Source organism: Aquarana catesbeiana, linkage group LG06 (genome assembly GCF_042186555.1).
Source record: "Aquarana catesbeiana isolate 2022-GZ linkage group LG06, ASM4218655v1, whole genome shotgun sequence".
Classification (NCBI taxonomy): domain Eukaryota; kingdom Metazoa; phylum Chordata; class Amphibia; order Anura; family Ranidae; genus Aquarana; species Aquarana catesbeiana.
The window spans coordinates 272,520,020-272,537,182 of NC_133329.1; the positions used below are offsets into that span (position 1 = coordinate 272,520,020).

Sequence of the window (17,163 nt, forward strand, 5' to 3'; positions counted from 1 at the left end):
CATGGGCAGTAGATGAGCTAAGCATTAAGGTGCATGTATGCGCACATACTTTGTTCGAGGACCTAACCCCATCCTTTGCCACTCTCCAGTGTTGATTAGTGAGCGCATATCTACTACTTGTAAGCACTTTTACACTGACATTAGAATAATGCAAAGTTTTTACACAACATGATACATTAGGTACTTGAGCAAATAGAGAACTAGGAGGTTTGCTCAGCAAGGCAATTAAACACAAAGATATGGTGTAAAAGGACTGCAACAAAGAACACCTGATCAGAATTCACATTGCCATTATGAGATAACTTAAGATCATTTGGAGCTTGTGGCTACTCCACTACGCACATTACGATTGCTAATTTCACTGCCTTGTTGAATAATAACAATAATAATTGATTAAAATTCTTATAAGGTTTAAGTCCCTAGATGAGATCTTCATAGTGGAAGCAAACTTTTCATAGATTGAATCTGTATTTATAGGAATTAGGTAATCAGTTCATTAAGAACAGTAGTGGTACATATTTTAATATGTTGTAAATGAATATTAATTGGATATAAAAATAATTTGCCTCTGTTGATTCCTATTCTATTAAGTCACTGTGCCTTTAACTGTAACATTTTGTATTCATCAAATTGTTATGCTATGATTCATAATGATTTGCAGTAAAGCAATATATGCATGTTGCGTTGTTTGTGAAGTTCTATTTTCAACTGTTTCATGTTGACATCATACCTTATCATGCATGAAATGTGTTCTGAAAATTTGCTATAATTTGTCTAATTGATTTGTGGCTTTAGACTGCTTGTGTTGCTGAGTAGATTCTTGGAATCAGTGTTTGATTAGCTAATGCCTAGAAGATACTGATTGGAAGATGGCTGTCAGCATTATGATTGATTGCATTGTAAAAGACTGGCTTTTCTCTGTGAATACATTTATGTTTGTCAAATCAGCAAAATAAATTCTAGTAATATTTAAAGTGGTTCATTTGGTTATCTCTGTTTCTGCAGACAATTTCATAAAGTTGGAAACTTATATTCATACTTATGTCTAACATTTACATAGTATACAATTATTCTTTCATAGTTTTTAACTGTAAATGTAATTAATGTAATTGCCATACCTATAGGACATTCGTGAAACTCCCTTCCCCAACAAAGCCTGGCAGAAAAACTCCCCTAGGTAGCATTCCCCCATCCTGCCTTGTATTCACCCCAAGCATTACAGGACTGAACACTAGTCCTCATTCAAAACCCCATCTATGCATGGAGCACTATCTTTCCCTGCCTGTTGCAGCAATTCTGAGCCCAGGTGTTGCTACAACAGGGGTAGAGAGTGTATACCATGCATGTTTGAGGTTTTGAATGAGTGAGAATGCTCTCTCCTGTGATGCTGAGGGCGAGCACCCAATGGCTAGAGTGTTCTAGCAACAAAGCAGGATGAAAGAATTCTAACTATGGGATATTTTTGTCCAGGTATTGGGGGTGGAAGTGTCACAAATGGTCTATAGGTATAACAATTATATTATTCAATGTTTTTTAAAGCTGCACATTTTTTAATTATCTGTTGGGGCTCCCTGACTGCAAATGCCATTTTCCTGAGCAGGCAGATTTAGCATTTAAAGTGAACGTGTGGCCAGGCTATGTACATTTAAGTATTTACATATTGAAACACACAGAGAATATACTTTAAAAGGGAAGGAACAGGATGAGATGAACTGCTGAAGTAAAGGCTTGAACTGCTTTAGGGTTTTCGATCCATGTGTAGCCTTATCTATCAAAAAATTTTGTTGGCATCCGTTGAACTGTCCTGCTAGAAAACCAGCATTCAATAAGCCATTGCAATGGCTGCAGCACTGAGCACTGTATTTTGATGGGAGGGGGGATGGTGCCCACTGTCAGAAGACAATAGCACAACGGGAGAGGTCCTTGCATCCACATCACTTGCATGGATGCAGGGATCTATGAGTTTTTCTTTTTTTTTTCATTTTCGTTCAACCCGCTGGTTAAACAAAAAAAATATGTGTATGCTCAGCTTAAGGATATGTAAATACTTGAATGTCCTAAATATAGGTTCACTTTAAGCTTTGATTTAACAATTCATCCAAGGTTTTAATCCTTTATACTGAATGTTATGTCAAGCATTGGTACTGAAGAATTCCAGTAAGCACTCTGGTCTAATATGTCCATATTATACAACCATTTTGCTAGTTTGAAAAAACAGTGTCCCATTTCATAGGCATAAAAACTATTTTCATACTGTTAAAGCAAATCCCATATGAGAAGCCCATTTACATGATAATCTTTGGTGCATGATCTACATTGCCAGGCTTGAAAAGTAAAAGTGACATTTTCAAAAGCATTACATGTGTTATATTTCTGTTGTGATGAGCCTTGTTACATTTGGGTGATTCGTGTCAGCTTTGAAAATACTGAATTGATAAGACAGACCACTTTCTGCAGTCTACCTGGTCTGGTGGTCACGTGATGTATGACATCTGTAATCTGTCTTCTGTCCATCTACAGAATGTGCATTTGAAGTGTTGGAAGTAACATGGAAATCAGTATTGTGTAGCATGAATGATAAAAGTAGTAGTGCCAGTGTAGAGTTTACACAGAAATTGAAAATTTTAACCGCTCTGGTATATAACCATATCAAGCGGAAATTAAATATTATTTGCAGGACTTTTTTGTAATATGATCATACCACAAGGTCACTGCTAATCATAACTGTGTAGATATGGACCAAGAGACAAAATAAATATTTGGGCCTGTTGTGCCCTGGAACTTTCGTTGGTTTATTCCTGTATGTGCTGCCAGTCTCTATGATTTTAGAAGGGTTGGAGAACAGACATTTTTTTAACATAGAGTGAAGAATACTAAATAAAGCTGTTGACAGGACTAGATTTATATGTCCTGCCCCTCTAGACAAACTGTCTTCTGCAGCCCACCACTTATAGCAATTGACTGATTGGCCTTAAAGTGGACCTTTCCCCCTTTCAAATCACATCAGCAAACAGCTCTGCATGCCTGATATGAAATCATCTTACATTCATTAGTTAAACAAACATTTTTTTGCTTTTACGTACAATTACTGTTTTTCAACTTCCTGGTTGAGTGAGGCACAGGTGATGTAATCAGGACATCACAGCTGCATCCTGGGAAATTCCTACCACATTTTCTAGGTGGCAGTCCTGGAGTTCTAGGTAGAGCTCTAGGAAGTAAAGGGAGATAAATTTATCTGCTCTTTGTGAAAATGATCACCATGAAAAGAATGAGGAAAAAAAATTAAAAATAAGGCATGCAAAGAATATGAATCTTGCAATCATCTATCAGTATCTTTAGATTTCGACAACTAAACATTTCTAAAGGTGTCTTTGTTGTAATATTTGTGATAAGGGGGAAGATCCCCCTATAATATCCCACTAACATCGCTAGATGTAATTGTCATACAAGACATGCCAAATGCAGGGGGCAGAGAGGCTGAAAGTGACAGCTCGGTCACTGTTTATGAGAACATCTATAACTGGTGACTAGTAAAATAGAGAAAAATGTCCTTCAGTCTGCTACCAGCACACTTCTACATATATAGACCCAAAGTGAACTAACTAAAATTACATAGTGCATCATTTCAGGGACAAGAGTGAGGACAGTGATTGCACTGGTAGCCACTGTGCCAGTTTGGAAACTTTTAACCAAGATATGTGGTGTGTGAGCCTCTCAGACTGTATGGGAATAAAGTCATGTGCCTACCGCTGTGAGTGCTGGCCAGGACCCTTTATGCTCCAGGCAATGGTAGAGAGTGATAGGTGTCCCGGAAACCGCACATCAAGTTAAAGCCTGCTGTGTGATAGTGAATGGCAGTTCAAGAACTGCCATTCCCTTACACACAGCAGGCTTTGACTTGATGTGCGGCTTCTGGAACACCTATCACTCTTTAGTTTGGAAACTTTTATCTTGGGTATTTGTACAGACAGTTAGCAACATGATATGTTTGTGGTTGCAACCGTCCCAAACTATGGTTAATGGTGTCCATGTATGCACATCCAGCCATGGCTCTTCCTATTTTTTTATTTTTATCAAGAATATGCAAACAATTACTGTTATCTGTTCCCATACATGCATGTTTTAGAGTTTGGTCTGACAAAAAAGTTTATTTTGTCAAATATATATATATTTTTGTTTTAAATGAAAGATACAAGTACATTGCTCAGGATGTCTCAGGTACAGTGTATTTTAAATCATCGTTGTCATATTAGTAATGCATCCCCAAGCATGTTCTAAACCTTTTAAGTAAACAGGTTTGTTCTGTAGCTTATTCCATTCTGATCAAAAGCATTTTGTAATAGCTGTCAATCAAACTATGATTTTCCAGGATTTTTTTTTCAGTTTTGTTGCTATTAACTTTTATTCTTCAAAAATATTAATGCATTTGTCTTATGCAGGAAAGTGCAGTTCGCTGTCATCTGAAAAACAGTGCAAGTGGAAGCGCAGAGTCACAGAGCGTCCTTTCAACACAAACAACATGTAGGGTTTAGATGAGCGATGACATGCAGTTGAAATACATGAGCATTAATGACATGTATTTCAAGCAAATTCATAGAAAAAAAACTTGAAATCTGTAATCACCCTAAACCAATCTTCTCTGTTGGCAGTGATCATGTCCCTCTTTTGCCTGTGCCTGTCTGTCATCTGTCACTTTTTGTGATGTGATTTTTTTCTCTTATATGAAGGCAGAATCACTGCACAATGAGAAAAAACACAGATTCTTTAAATCACTTGTAATACATTTTTTCCTTTCTGATTTTATCATAGAGATAGCTGAGCTGTATCCCAGTTTTGTACATATACATATAGTGTAGTACACTATAACGTTCCAGATTCCATATATAAACGAGGAAGTGATGGCAAAGTTAACATGTCCATTCAAAATATATTTTTCAGTTTTTAGCTTATTTCAGAAATTTTAAATCCCCCCTGGTTTCCAAATGTCTCAGGTGACTCCAGGCCCCTTTCCAGGACAGCTGTTAAATGCTTCTTTTTGTAAACTTTTTCTTAAATGTTCAGTAATAAACAAGAATAAGACACAGAATGGTCTCACAGGACCTATTCATGGGAAGAAGCTTTGCATTCTGTTAACTCTCCCCCTTTCTTGTGTGCAGATTGCTTGGAAAGCAGAAGACCACATATAGCAAGGCATATCAGTATCAATAGGTTCTAAGTGAAATGTGTGAATATGTAATTTGAGGCAGTACCATAATGTAAAATAAAAAAAAACACTCATAGATGGCATTAATTTGGAACCTTCTACTTTCAAAAAAAGCTTTCAAGTGTTGCCAATGTTGCTGTTATTCCATAATACTTTTTAAGGTCAAGTCACTTCACTGCCTTGCACAAAGCAAGGTCTGTCAATGAATGTTCCTTAAAACATTTAGGAAGCTTGTCGATGAGAATTTATTACCACAGTCCATTCTGGGTGACTTACCCTTTGCCTTTTCTTAAGATATAATCTTATATCAACCCAAACAGTAGTAGAAACTTTTACCATGTTAGCCATCAATTATTTTGAAAGATTTGGAGTTTAAGTGATACCATTTATTGGCTTAAAGTCTATGACTGAGCTTGGCTACCCACACACACACACACACACTGAAGCTGTCTTGTAGGCTTTACAAAATCGATATACTTACCATTTTACTGTGATCCTGAGTCTGTTCCAGTGGCATCATAGGACCTCTTTAATGTATTCTTCCTTTGGCAATGGGTGGATCTACATAATGACTCTCAGCATCTTTTCTGGGGCATGGGGAGGGCCTTGATGTCCTGGGTGCACAGAAAGTGTATTAAATAATGTTGGGTGTCATGCGACCCTTAAGAGAAACGGTGCTGGATTTCCAAACTGCTGAGTCTGCATAGGACAGTGCTTAAAAAAATCTTATTTTTAACAGGGACTTTTTTTTATTCTGGGCCCAAGCTGGAGCTGGGCTTTAAGTTCCTTCATCGGGCATTATGCAGGAATTGTATGATGCCTTGCAAAGGCAATAACTTAATATAGCCAGTGAAGCATACCTCTTAAACTCCAAACTTTTTGCATATGTCCAATGGAGAACTGTGGTAAGCTCAGGTAGCATGTAATTAAAACATAACTGTGAGGGTTGAAATATGGTGGATGCCAGTGTTTTTTTATTAGTTGAGGATTCTGGGATTTCATCCTGATCCTGGCCTCAACACTTTTTAGCATTTGTACAACATAAATATACATTCCAAAACTACACTCACGTGCATATATTTAATTCATGATCTTTTTAATGCAAAATATTAGTCGTGTGTCTTTGATAATGTTAATTAATTGCAATTTTTATTAAAATTTTTGTAAGTCGATTCTCTTTCAGTGCAATAGGGCTGTGATTGGTTCTGTTGCTGTTTAATTGTGTAAAATCTGCTATGCTGTACAGCATTGGTTTATTGTCAGTTAATCAGTGAATGATAACCCTCTATCTCTATTTTTTATCTACATGAAATGCCCACATTTTTAGTGCATGTCATAGCCACAGAAATGACTACAAGTGTATCTGTCCACCTGACGAAACATTTTGAACCATCTATAATGTTACATGTACAAAGATGATGCTCATATTTATGTATTGTAAAGGAATATGCTCCTTTAAATATTTGTATGGATAGTAAATAAATACATATTTTTCTTGATATCTTTTGGTTTACATTTCCACTGTGTTTATAAAGCATGAGGGTTTCCCTTCAAAACAAACCACCATGTGCAGTATTCTTGCCTTTAGCTATTAATAATATAGGGCTATACATCATATACAGTATATGGTAATAATAACTAGGCTGGCTTAACCACTTGTCCTCTGGAAGATTTACCCCCCTTCATGACCAGGCTGTTTTTTGCGATACGGCACTTCGTTACTTTAACTGACAATTGTGCGGTCATGCAGCTCTGTACCCAAATAAAATGTATGTAATTTTTTCCCTCAAATAGAGCTTTCTTTTGGTGGTGGTTGATCACCACTGCATTTTTTATTTTTTGTGCTATAAAAAAAGCCGACAATTTTGAAAAAAAAATTTTTTTTACTTTCTGCTATAAAACATATCCAATAAACACATTGAAAAAAATCAAATATATCTATAAATTTAGGCCTATATATATTCTGCTACACATTTTTGGTAAAAAAAAATCCCAATAAGCGTATATTGATTGGTTTGCACAAAAGTTATAGCGTGTACAAACTATGGTATATATATACTGGTATTTTTTAAAATTTATGTTTATACTGGTAATAGTAGCAATCAGTGACTAGTGGGACTGCGACATTGCGGTGAACAAAGCACCCTGCAAATATAGTGGTGCTGCACTGCAGGTGCATTCCGGCTACTGTAACAGTATGTTGCGACACAACACAAAATAATAGTACTGCAACACACCACAGTGCCTGTGCATACTTTACTGTGCATGTCATGCCAATCCGAATGGGTGATAAAAATGTTTCTTTTTTGTGCAGCACTATGTTACAACCTAACATATTTGTCAGACTGGAAAAGGTAATGAATAATTTTTTCAGCAAATATACTAAAATCAAAACCAGGAGTATACAATGCTGAAACATAGCCTCTTGTTGCTATCTGTACTATTTATTTAAGAGGAGGTGTGGCAGGCATTTTAAAGCAAATTGCTCTCTTCAGGAGACCAGATTGCGCAAAAAAAAAATCAGGAATTATTGGTTTGTATTTTGGCCAAAATGTGCAGGCTTCCCTTCACACCATAAATATTCAAGCTATACACTAACTCTATCAACCTTTTCTTTACAGTTTTTCTGTCCATGATCCAACACTTTTTTCCATCATCAAAAAACTCCAATTACAATTACGGTATTTTCTGTAGCAAAAATCCAAAGTTTGTCAGTTTTGTTATGATATTATGTGCCAGTCCCATGTTATTAGGCATACATATTATGGATGATGTTTAAACATTCTCTGTACTTTTGCAGGAAAATGTGTTCGACAAGAGGGGACTGGTTGTCCTCCCAGCTCTGTGTCTTGATTTATTTTTGTCTGGGACTAAGATGATTTGTTTTCTGTGGACTGTGAACAAGCATGTGTATTAATGATCAATTTCTCAAGCTGCGCACATTAATTCCTTAAAAAAAGAAATGTCATTGAAGCTTAAATGCTAATATGCGTACGGTTAATTAAGAGAGCCAGAATTAGCTAGAAGCGTGGTGAGCGCTAAGAGCCAAAGACAGAGGGAATGTAATGTCTTGGTCTCCTTATGGATGACTATTAGAATATTAAATGTGAACTAGCTGATAATAGACAGAATTAAGATTTCAGAAGTGGCATTTTAAACGTTCATTTAATAGCCAAAGATTAATTAGATAGTCAAAGTTGAGAAGAAGAAAAATCGTTAATATGCAGAATAGAGATCATCTCCTTTCTCAAAGTATAAGCTAATTGAATGTACAATATTCCTCTTTAAACTTGTATAGAAATTTCTCATAACTTCCCCACATTCAGTAGTTTGGCTTGTCCTTGACTATTCAAGAAAATGTTAAAATTTTATGTTTAAAAAAAAGAATCCTTTCCAACTTTGCACGGTACTTTGTTTTTATTAGATAAATTATTTCTAAGTCTGTTTTAGAATGGTGTTTCATAGACTTTTATTTACTAAAGAAGTATAGGCTGTTTACTTGGCAAAGGGAATTTTCACTTAGCTTAGCGAATGTGGTGAAACTCTGTTGACTTCAACCATCCTATCATGAGCAACAAAATTCCTGTTTTTTTTTATCTCCTTGCACAAGATTGGGTATTCTCTGAAAGAACATTTTCTTTGTATTTTCTAAACTAAGCTAAACTTCTTTAAAGCGGTACTAAACTCATTTATTTAGCTGTTTTCCAAAACAGTTACATACAAGGCTTCCAGTGCTTCTACTTTCAACCAAATTGTCAAGCCATCAAATAGCTGGTGTTAGAACTGGTCACGTGGAGCATCCTGGCAACTGCAATTAAACAGAGACTAACATGGCAGCTTCCTTGGCTGTAAAAGAGAGGAGGGTTTAGTTCTACTTTAATAAATCAACCCCAAAGTGAAAAAAGTGAGTGGTTGAAAATATAAATCTAGGTGTAATCCTGGACTCTGAACTAACCTTTCGGGCCCACATTCTATCACTATCCAAAATTTGCCGCCTCAACCTCCTCTACATCTCCAAGATATGCCCCTTCCTAACCAATGTCACCACAAAGCTTCTAATCCACTCCCTGGTCATCTCCCCCGCCTCGACTACTGCAACTCCCTCCTCATTGGCTTACCTCTAAATAGGCTATCCCCACTTCAGTCCATCATGAACGCTGCTGCCAGGCTTATCCACCTCACAAACTGATCAGCGTCTGCTATACCCCTCTGCCAATCCCTCTATTGGCTGCCACTCAGTCACCAAATTAAATTCAAGATACTAACTATAACTTACAAAGCCATCCACAACCTGGCCCAGCTACATCTCTAACCTAGTCTCAAAATACCAACCTAATCATTGTCTTCGCTCCTCCCAAGACCTCCTGCTCTCAAACTCCCTTGTCACCTCATCCCATGCTCGCCTTCAGGACTTCTCCAGAGCCTCTCCCATCTTCTGGAATGCTCTACCCCAATCCATCTGATTTTTCTCCTACTTTATCCACTTTCAGACAATCCCTGAAAACTCATCTCTTCAGAGAAGCCTATCTGGCCCCCACCTAACAATTGTACATTTATCTTCTCAATCAGCACATCGCCCCACAGTTATTACCTCTTGAATCTCTTGACCTTCCCTCTTAGATTGTAAGCTCTAAGGAGCAGGGCCCTCTGATTCCTACTGTATTAAAGTGTATTGTATTTGTACTGTCTACCATCAAGTTGTAAAGCGCTATGTAAACTGTTGGTGCTATATAAATCCTGTATAATAATAATAATAAATCTGTCTCCAACAATTTAAGAAAAAAAGTGGTTTTCTGCACTGCACGACTGTGAATACCTTCTAGTTTCAGGTAAATGTATGATACATTTTGTTGTTCTGTTACATCAACAATTGTTTCAAGGGTTATTTGTTGTAAGATTAGATATAATACAGTTAAAAAAGCTCTCTAGTGAAAAAAGTAGATCTTTCTACTTCCGCAAGAGGTGGCTAATTTGTAATTTGGAACCTCAAGAGCCAATAGCTTTCAGAATCTGCTTCTAAAATCAGTTACTCTATGATGAGGCACACCACTTGTGGACTTGCAGAAGTGAGTATGTAATTTTGACAGGACCTCTTCTGTCAACCATTTAACCTCAGTCCTCACTTTTTAAAATTTAACAAAACCATAATGTTTTGTTTCAGAAAATGCATTCATCAGTATAAAAGCTTGTTCAGCAATCCAATTTAACCTTTTAAATTTTTTGAGTATGGTCTGGCGCGAAAGACAATGGAAATCCCAGCTGCTTACCAATACAGTGCTATGGCCCTTTGATGCAATTAGGGTGCTTCAGTGACCCAATGGGTTACACCATCATCAATATCAACTGAACAACTTATGTTATCAGCACACCAATGTACTCCTCAATAGGATTTTATTACAAAGCCTCCAAGTTAAGCAAAGTTAAAATGTTTGTGGGTCACCCAGAGTTCCTGTGCTCAGGTCAGAATGTTGCCTGATGAATAGGACCCTTTGAGGTCCTAAAACATTTCTTAATCCTGTGCCTTTACATTAAATGAATTAGTCATATTTAGGAATGCATTAGTGTGCTAGAGATGCACATTGTTCAGCTTGAAAGTGACACAATGGATAATAGGCAGGGCTACTGTTAGAAATCACGGGGTTCTGTACCGCCTACAGACCTTTGATGGCTCACATTTGAGACAGAGAAAGGGACTGAGAACAGAGATTCCCCATTCCCTTTCTCTGCAGCCTCAGCTGCACTTGACAGTGAATGAATGGGAAGCACTCTGAGGCTCCCAGTTCATTCACAGGTTGAAGCATAGTAAACACAATTTACTATGCTTCCGTAATGAATGGGCACAATTAGTGATCAGTGCCAATTGCACACTGTGTCAGTTCAGGAAAGGAAGAGGCTGGTAAAGAGAACATATTTACTGCGCACACCCACTCTCTATCCTGAAACATCCCCTGTGTGCCCTCAGCAGCTGTTGGCGGCAGAGGAGTGGAGGGAAGCTGGCAATGTGGCAGGGTAGGGGACCACACAGGAAGGGGGCACCGACAGCGGGAGGTGGGGATGCAGATACCAATCTTCCTGCAGTGCAGTCAAAGGAAGAAAAAGAAGGAGAAGTCACAGAGCTGTAGGGAAAGCCACAAGAGTTGGCAGTATGGCAGTACAGCAGTCGCTCCTGCACAGCAGGTGCCTGTGCCCCCCTTTGGACTGATGGGGCCTGGGCCCAGTACAGGAGGATTGGCTGTACTGCCTTATCAGCTGCCCTGATAATTGGACATCATAGATACTACTTATTTTCTGTCCAGGAAACACAGCAGCCATAATGATGTCTCAAGGTTCATTGTACCCTTATCTGGGCTCTTTACAATCTATTAAGGCTAGATGCCAGAAGGCTCCTCACAAGTAATTGGTGGGGTAACTGTGTTACCTGAAGAATGTGGGATGGAAATACCTGTCATAATGTTGAGCAAAATGGCTTCTGAGATCACCAGATTGCTTACCAAAGGAATTAGGGTGGACAGGTTCATAACAGCTGTGACTGGATAAAAATAGAAGCTCTGTACACCATGCACCATGTATGCATTTGAAGGCTGATTTTGTTTTTAAAATATTGCTTACCTTTTATACATATTCTAATCCCATATAAGATATTAGCAAAGCATTAAGAGAAAGCCATGCTTGTATACAGAATAGGGCTCATTAGACTAGACACCAACATGCAGTTTTTAGAAGTTAGAAATAAACATCAAACTACATAAATATAACAACAAAAAATAAATAAAAAGTCCAAATATTGATGTGGTAATGCAAGATAAATAGTTTAAACGTATCCACCTTATGTAAATGTTCCCAATGTGTGCTTAGACAGTATGCACTCACTGGAGTTAACTATTGCAAACACATGTAAAATATAGTGTTCATAAAAAAATAACATATTCCACCATGTGCCATGAAGAACCTGGAGCTGTTAAGCCTCCACCATTTATGCACTCACCAGAAAAATGTAGTATAAACACCTCAATTAGATGTTCTTTGCAAGCAATTCACCAGGCTTCCTGTCGTTTGTAACACAACCTTCCTCTGAGGACTTTAAAGAGCTGCATAAAAAAAGCTCACCAGAAAATACTATACAGTGTATTATTTTATTGCCAAGACTTATAAAACAAAAATCTTATTAAAATGCTGCAGTATGCATTGATGCATAGAAAAAACAGCAAGCTGGGCAGACTTACAAAGATGGCCACCATTCTGAAAAACCGGAAGTGGCGGTGTAACATCACCTCTCTCCTTTAAACTGAACATAAGCAGGTTCTATGGCCGAGAAATGGTGTAAATGAGTGACTTACCTACATTTAAGTACCGATATTTCCTGTGTAAATCTGGACATACACAGTTTTTTTTTTTCAACCTGTAGGCTGTATAAAACAAACAGATTCTTCCATCCACACTATACAGCACAGAAGGACAAATATCCCACTGTGCCCAGTGGTGTATTTTGGTTTAGTGCTGACCTAGGCAAGATTAAAATTAGATGCCTCCATCTAAATTTGTCCCACCCCTTCTTATTTGGGGTGGATATAGTGGCTATTTGGGGTCTCTGGTGGCTATGTGGGGTTTTAGGTTGCTATGTGGGGTCTCTGGTGGTTGTGTGGGATCCCTGGTGGCTGTGCGGGGCCTGCGGTGACTTGGTGGGGTCCCCGGTGGCTTTGCAGGGTCCCTGGTTGCTGTGCATGGTCTATGGTGGCTTTACGGGATCCCTGGTTGCTGTGCAGGGTCTTTGGTGTTTATGCAGGGTCTCTGGTGGACTGTGGGGTAGTAACCCCCCTGCTAGTCTGCCACAGTGCTCCCTCAACCCCCCCTCGCTAGCCTGCCACAGTGCCCCCCCCTGCTAGTAGAAGAGATAGGAATAGGAAAGAAGAGAAAGATGGGGGACATGGAAAAGGAGAGAAATGGAAAAAGAGGGGGGGTGAGAGAGCACCCCCAGTGTCTACACTCACACCCTGGGCCCCATACAGTACACCCCCAGTGCCCACAGTCACCTCATACACCCCCACTGCCCACACTCACATGTCTCCAGAGGACAATTGTTGGCTGGGTGGTGTAGTTGGTCTATACAAGGTGCAGACCAGCCATCTTCCATAGCACCCAGCATCATCTCTGCAGCAGGGGTGATCCGGATGACACCTAGGGGGGTGCCCGATGTTTGGGCTATGTCCTCCCCCACCCTGGCTCTCATGCACTCCCTTCCAGGGATAGCTCGGGAAGCCCGCTCTGAATCTGCAGGGCAAGCCTCTCCCCCTGCATCCTCCTCCTCCCTCCTTACAGGTGCGGTCACAAGTTAGGAAGTAGGATGCGGCTGTGGAGGAGGGGGGAGGAGCCACGGCCGTGCCCAATCCCAGTGTGAGGCAGGGACAGTGCGGAGAAAGGGGGCAGGGTCTCAGGTTGCTGCTGTCACGTCTGGTGTGGAGCAGTTGCTGATCATTTTCTACCTGGCTGCTTTGATTTTTCAGTTGAAGGATGTCAGGCAGGAGGTAACTGACAGAGTCACCCACTGAGTGATTTTTGTCCTGTTCTTCAGGAACAGGATGGAATTTGTATAGTGTATGGCCAGCTTAATATATTTGTGCTTGATTTTCAAGGCATGAGGTGAAAACTTCTATACCTAAAATAAAAGATATGAAGAAAGATTCCCTTTTACCTTTATTAGGATGGAAAGTGTTAACTGTTTTGTATACAAATATATCTATAATACTATGAAAATTTAGTTTTAGCAAGCTGATTGAAGATAGCAGTTGAGTTGCTGAATAAAGAATGTAGTGTGATTCTGAGTTCTTCAGAAAGGTAATTCTGTCAGTGAGCAGACAGGAAATTGTCCACTTGAAGAGAAAGGGGAAAAAGGGCACACTATTTTTTGGTTGTTTTCTGTCTGAACTACCTGTAATGCTCCATAATTGTTTGAAAGGACTGCAGTAATTGAGCACTTGTATGCCATAAGTGCATGACTAGCCAGGGGTCCTGAAGTGCTTCTCTGTGCACTCAGGTAATAACAGAGCAAGCTTCTTGCCTTGCATCTCCTGCTTTGTAAATCAACTCTGCCTCTCCTGTGTGACTGCCAGGTGTACAAAATGTATTTTAAATTGCACCCAATGTGGTAAAGCTCAGCCCTGGCTTTACTTTGGTGCTGATTTGTGAAGTGGGCTCATTATCAGATTATTTTGTGAAGGCCTTACACCTGAACACTGTATGCCATTCACTTTAACTGATTGTCTCAATTCACATGCTATGCGAAATTGCAGATAGCTGTATTCTATAAACTGTGTTGGCCTGGTAAATTACCCCAGTGTGTTCTTCTTAATCACTTATGGATGGCAGTTGGTCAAGTAATGGGCAAAATCTGTATTATCAAGGGTACACAAAGCAGGCTGTAATTTTTGAGAAAAATTGTTGTTTTTTTTAAGAGGAAAAGTTTAGTGCCAACTTTAAGTTTAAGTAAGTTGGCTAGCAGCAAACATTTTAGAAAAAGACATTTTGTTTTTAGCTCTTTACAGCACCAAAGTGAGCTATATTTTTCTTTCTTTTTTTTAGGTTTATATTTGAAGGCGGCATCCTAAAGTAACTAGACAATGACCATCCCAGGGGTGATTTGTTCTAATTGTGGGTCCAAGCTAGGTGAAACAGAATTCCAGACATACAGTGGGGAAAGCATTCAGACCCCCTTAAATGTTTCACTCTTTGTTATATTGCAGCCATTTGCTAAATTCATTTAAGTTCATTTTCCATCATTAATATACACACAGCACCCCATATTGACAGAAAAACACAGAATTGTTGACATTTTTTGCAGATTTATTAAAAAAGAAACACTGAAATATCACATGGTCCTAAGTATTCAGACCCTTTGCTGTGACACTCATATATTTAACTCAGGTGCTGTCCATTTCTTCTGATCATCCTTGAGATGGTTCTACATCTTCATTTGAGTCCAGCTGTGTTTGATTATACTGATTGGACTTATTAGGAAAGCCACACACCTGTTTATATAAGACCTTACAGCTCACAGTGCATGTCAGAGCAAATGAGAATCATGAGGTCAAAGAAACTGCCTAAAGAGCTCAGAGACAGAATTTTGGCAAGGCACAGATCTGGCCAAGGTTACAAAAAAATTTCTGCTGCACTTAAGGTTCCTAAGAGCAAGGTGGCCTCCATAATCCTTAAATGGAAGACATTTGGGACGACCAGAACCCTTCCTAGAGCTGGCCGTTCCACCAAACTGAGCTATCGGGGGAGAAGAGCCTTGGTGAGAGAGGTAAAGAAGAACCCAAAGATCACTGTGGCTGAGCTCCAGAGATGCAGTCGGGAGATGGGAGAAAGTTGTAGAAAGTCAACCATCACTGCAGCCCTCCATTAGTAGGGGCTTTATGGCAGATTGGCCCGACGGAAGCCTCTCCTCACTGCAAGACACATGAAAGCATGCATGGAGTTTGCTAAAAAACACCTGAAGGACTCCAAGATGGTGAGAAATAAGATTCTCTGGTCTGATGAGACCAAGATAGAACTTTTTGGTCTTAATTCTAAGCGTATGTGTGGAGAAAACCAGGCACTGCTCATCACCTGTCCAATTCAGTCCCAACAGTGAAGCATGGTGGTGGCAGCATCATGCTGTGGGGGTGTTTTTCAGTTGCAGGGACAGGACGACTGGTTGCAATTGAGGGAAAGATGAATGCGGCCAAGTACAGGGATATCCTGGACAAAAACCTTCTCCAGAGTGCTCAGGACCTCACACTGGGCCGAAGGTTTTCCTTCCAACAAGACAATGACCCTAAGCACACAGCTAAAATAACGAATGTGTGGCTTCACAACAACTCAGTGACTGTTCTTGAATGGCCCAGCCAGAGCCCTGATTTAAACCCAATTGAACATCTCTGGAGAGACCTAAAAATGGCTGTCCACCAACGTTTACCATCCAACCTGACAGAACTGGAGAGGATCTGCAAGGAGGAATGGCAGATGATCCTCAAATCCAGGTGTGAAAAACTTGTTGCATCTTTCCCAAAAAGACTCATAGCTGTATTAGTTCAAAGGGGTGCTTCTACTTAATACCGAGCAAAGGGTCTGAATACTTAGGACCATGTGATATTTCAGTTTTTCTTTTTTAATAAATCTGCAAAAATGTCAACAATTCTGTGTTTTTTTGTCAATATGGGGTGCTGTGTGTACATTAATGAGGAAAAAAATGAACTTAAATGATTTTAGCAAATGGCTGCAATATAATAAAGAGTGAAAAATTTAAGGGGGTCTGAATACTTTCCATCCCCACTGTATATAAAAATACCAGTAAATAGAGTTTTGTGTTAAAGGGACACTAAAGCTTAAGATTTTTTGCTTTAAAACTAACAAACTTGTTATAAGTACCTGCTCTGTGCAACTGTTTTGCACAGAGCAGCCCTGGTCTTCCTCTTATTGGGTCCCCTAACGGCACTCCTGTCCCCTACTCCCTGCTGAGTGCTTTTGCGTGCTTGCTCCGGAGCCACCCCTGTGTGTCTTATAGACACACAGAGCGTGGCTCAGACCCACCCCCTGTCCCTCCTCACTGGCTGTGATTGACAGCAGTGGATACCAATGGCTCATGCTGCTCTGTCTCAGCCAATGAGGAGAGGGAGACCCGGTAGAGCTGAGGCTCTCATGCACAGCACTGGCTTGGGCTCGGGTAAGTATTAATGGGGACTATGGCGGGGAGCAGCACACTGAAGGTTTTTTACTTTCATGCATAGAATGCCTTCAGCCTTTTTTTTTTGTTAAAAATAATAAACATGTTATACTTGCCTCCTCTGTGGAGTGGATTTACACAGGGCAGCCCTCCTCTTCTTCGTTCCCTCTTCGGCTCAACTGGCCCCTCCCTCCTGACAAGTGCCCCCACAGCAAGCAGCTTCCTATGGGGGCACCAGAGCCGAGCTGCAGCTCCATGTATC

At 39.7% G+C, this 17,163-nt stretch overlaps 1 protein-coding gene across 4 annotated transcripts in view; it reads left to right on the forward strand.

The window, feature by feature from the left end:
* Nucleotides 1-17,163, forward strand: part of PARD3B (par-3 family cell polarity regulator beta) — a 2,266,259-nt gene that overhangs the window by 1,487,415 nt on the left and 761,681 nt on the right. The window contains exon 21 of one of the 4 annotated variants that reach the window (XM_073633366.1): nt 4,440-6,704. The exons of the other annotated variants lie outside the window; for them this stretch is intronic. Coding sequence (XP_073489467.1) covers nt 4,440-4,464 — 25 coding nt within the window. The 3' untranslated portion in view covers nt 4,465-6,704. Of the gene's footprint in view, nt 1-4,439; nt 6,705-17,163 lie in introns of those variants that run through there. 4 annotated transcript variants of the gene reach the window in all.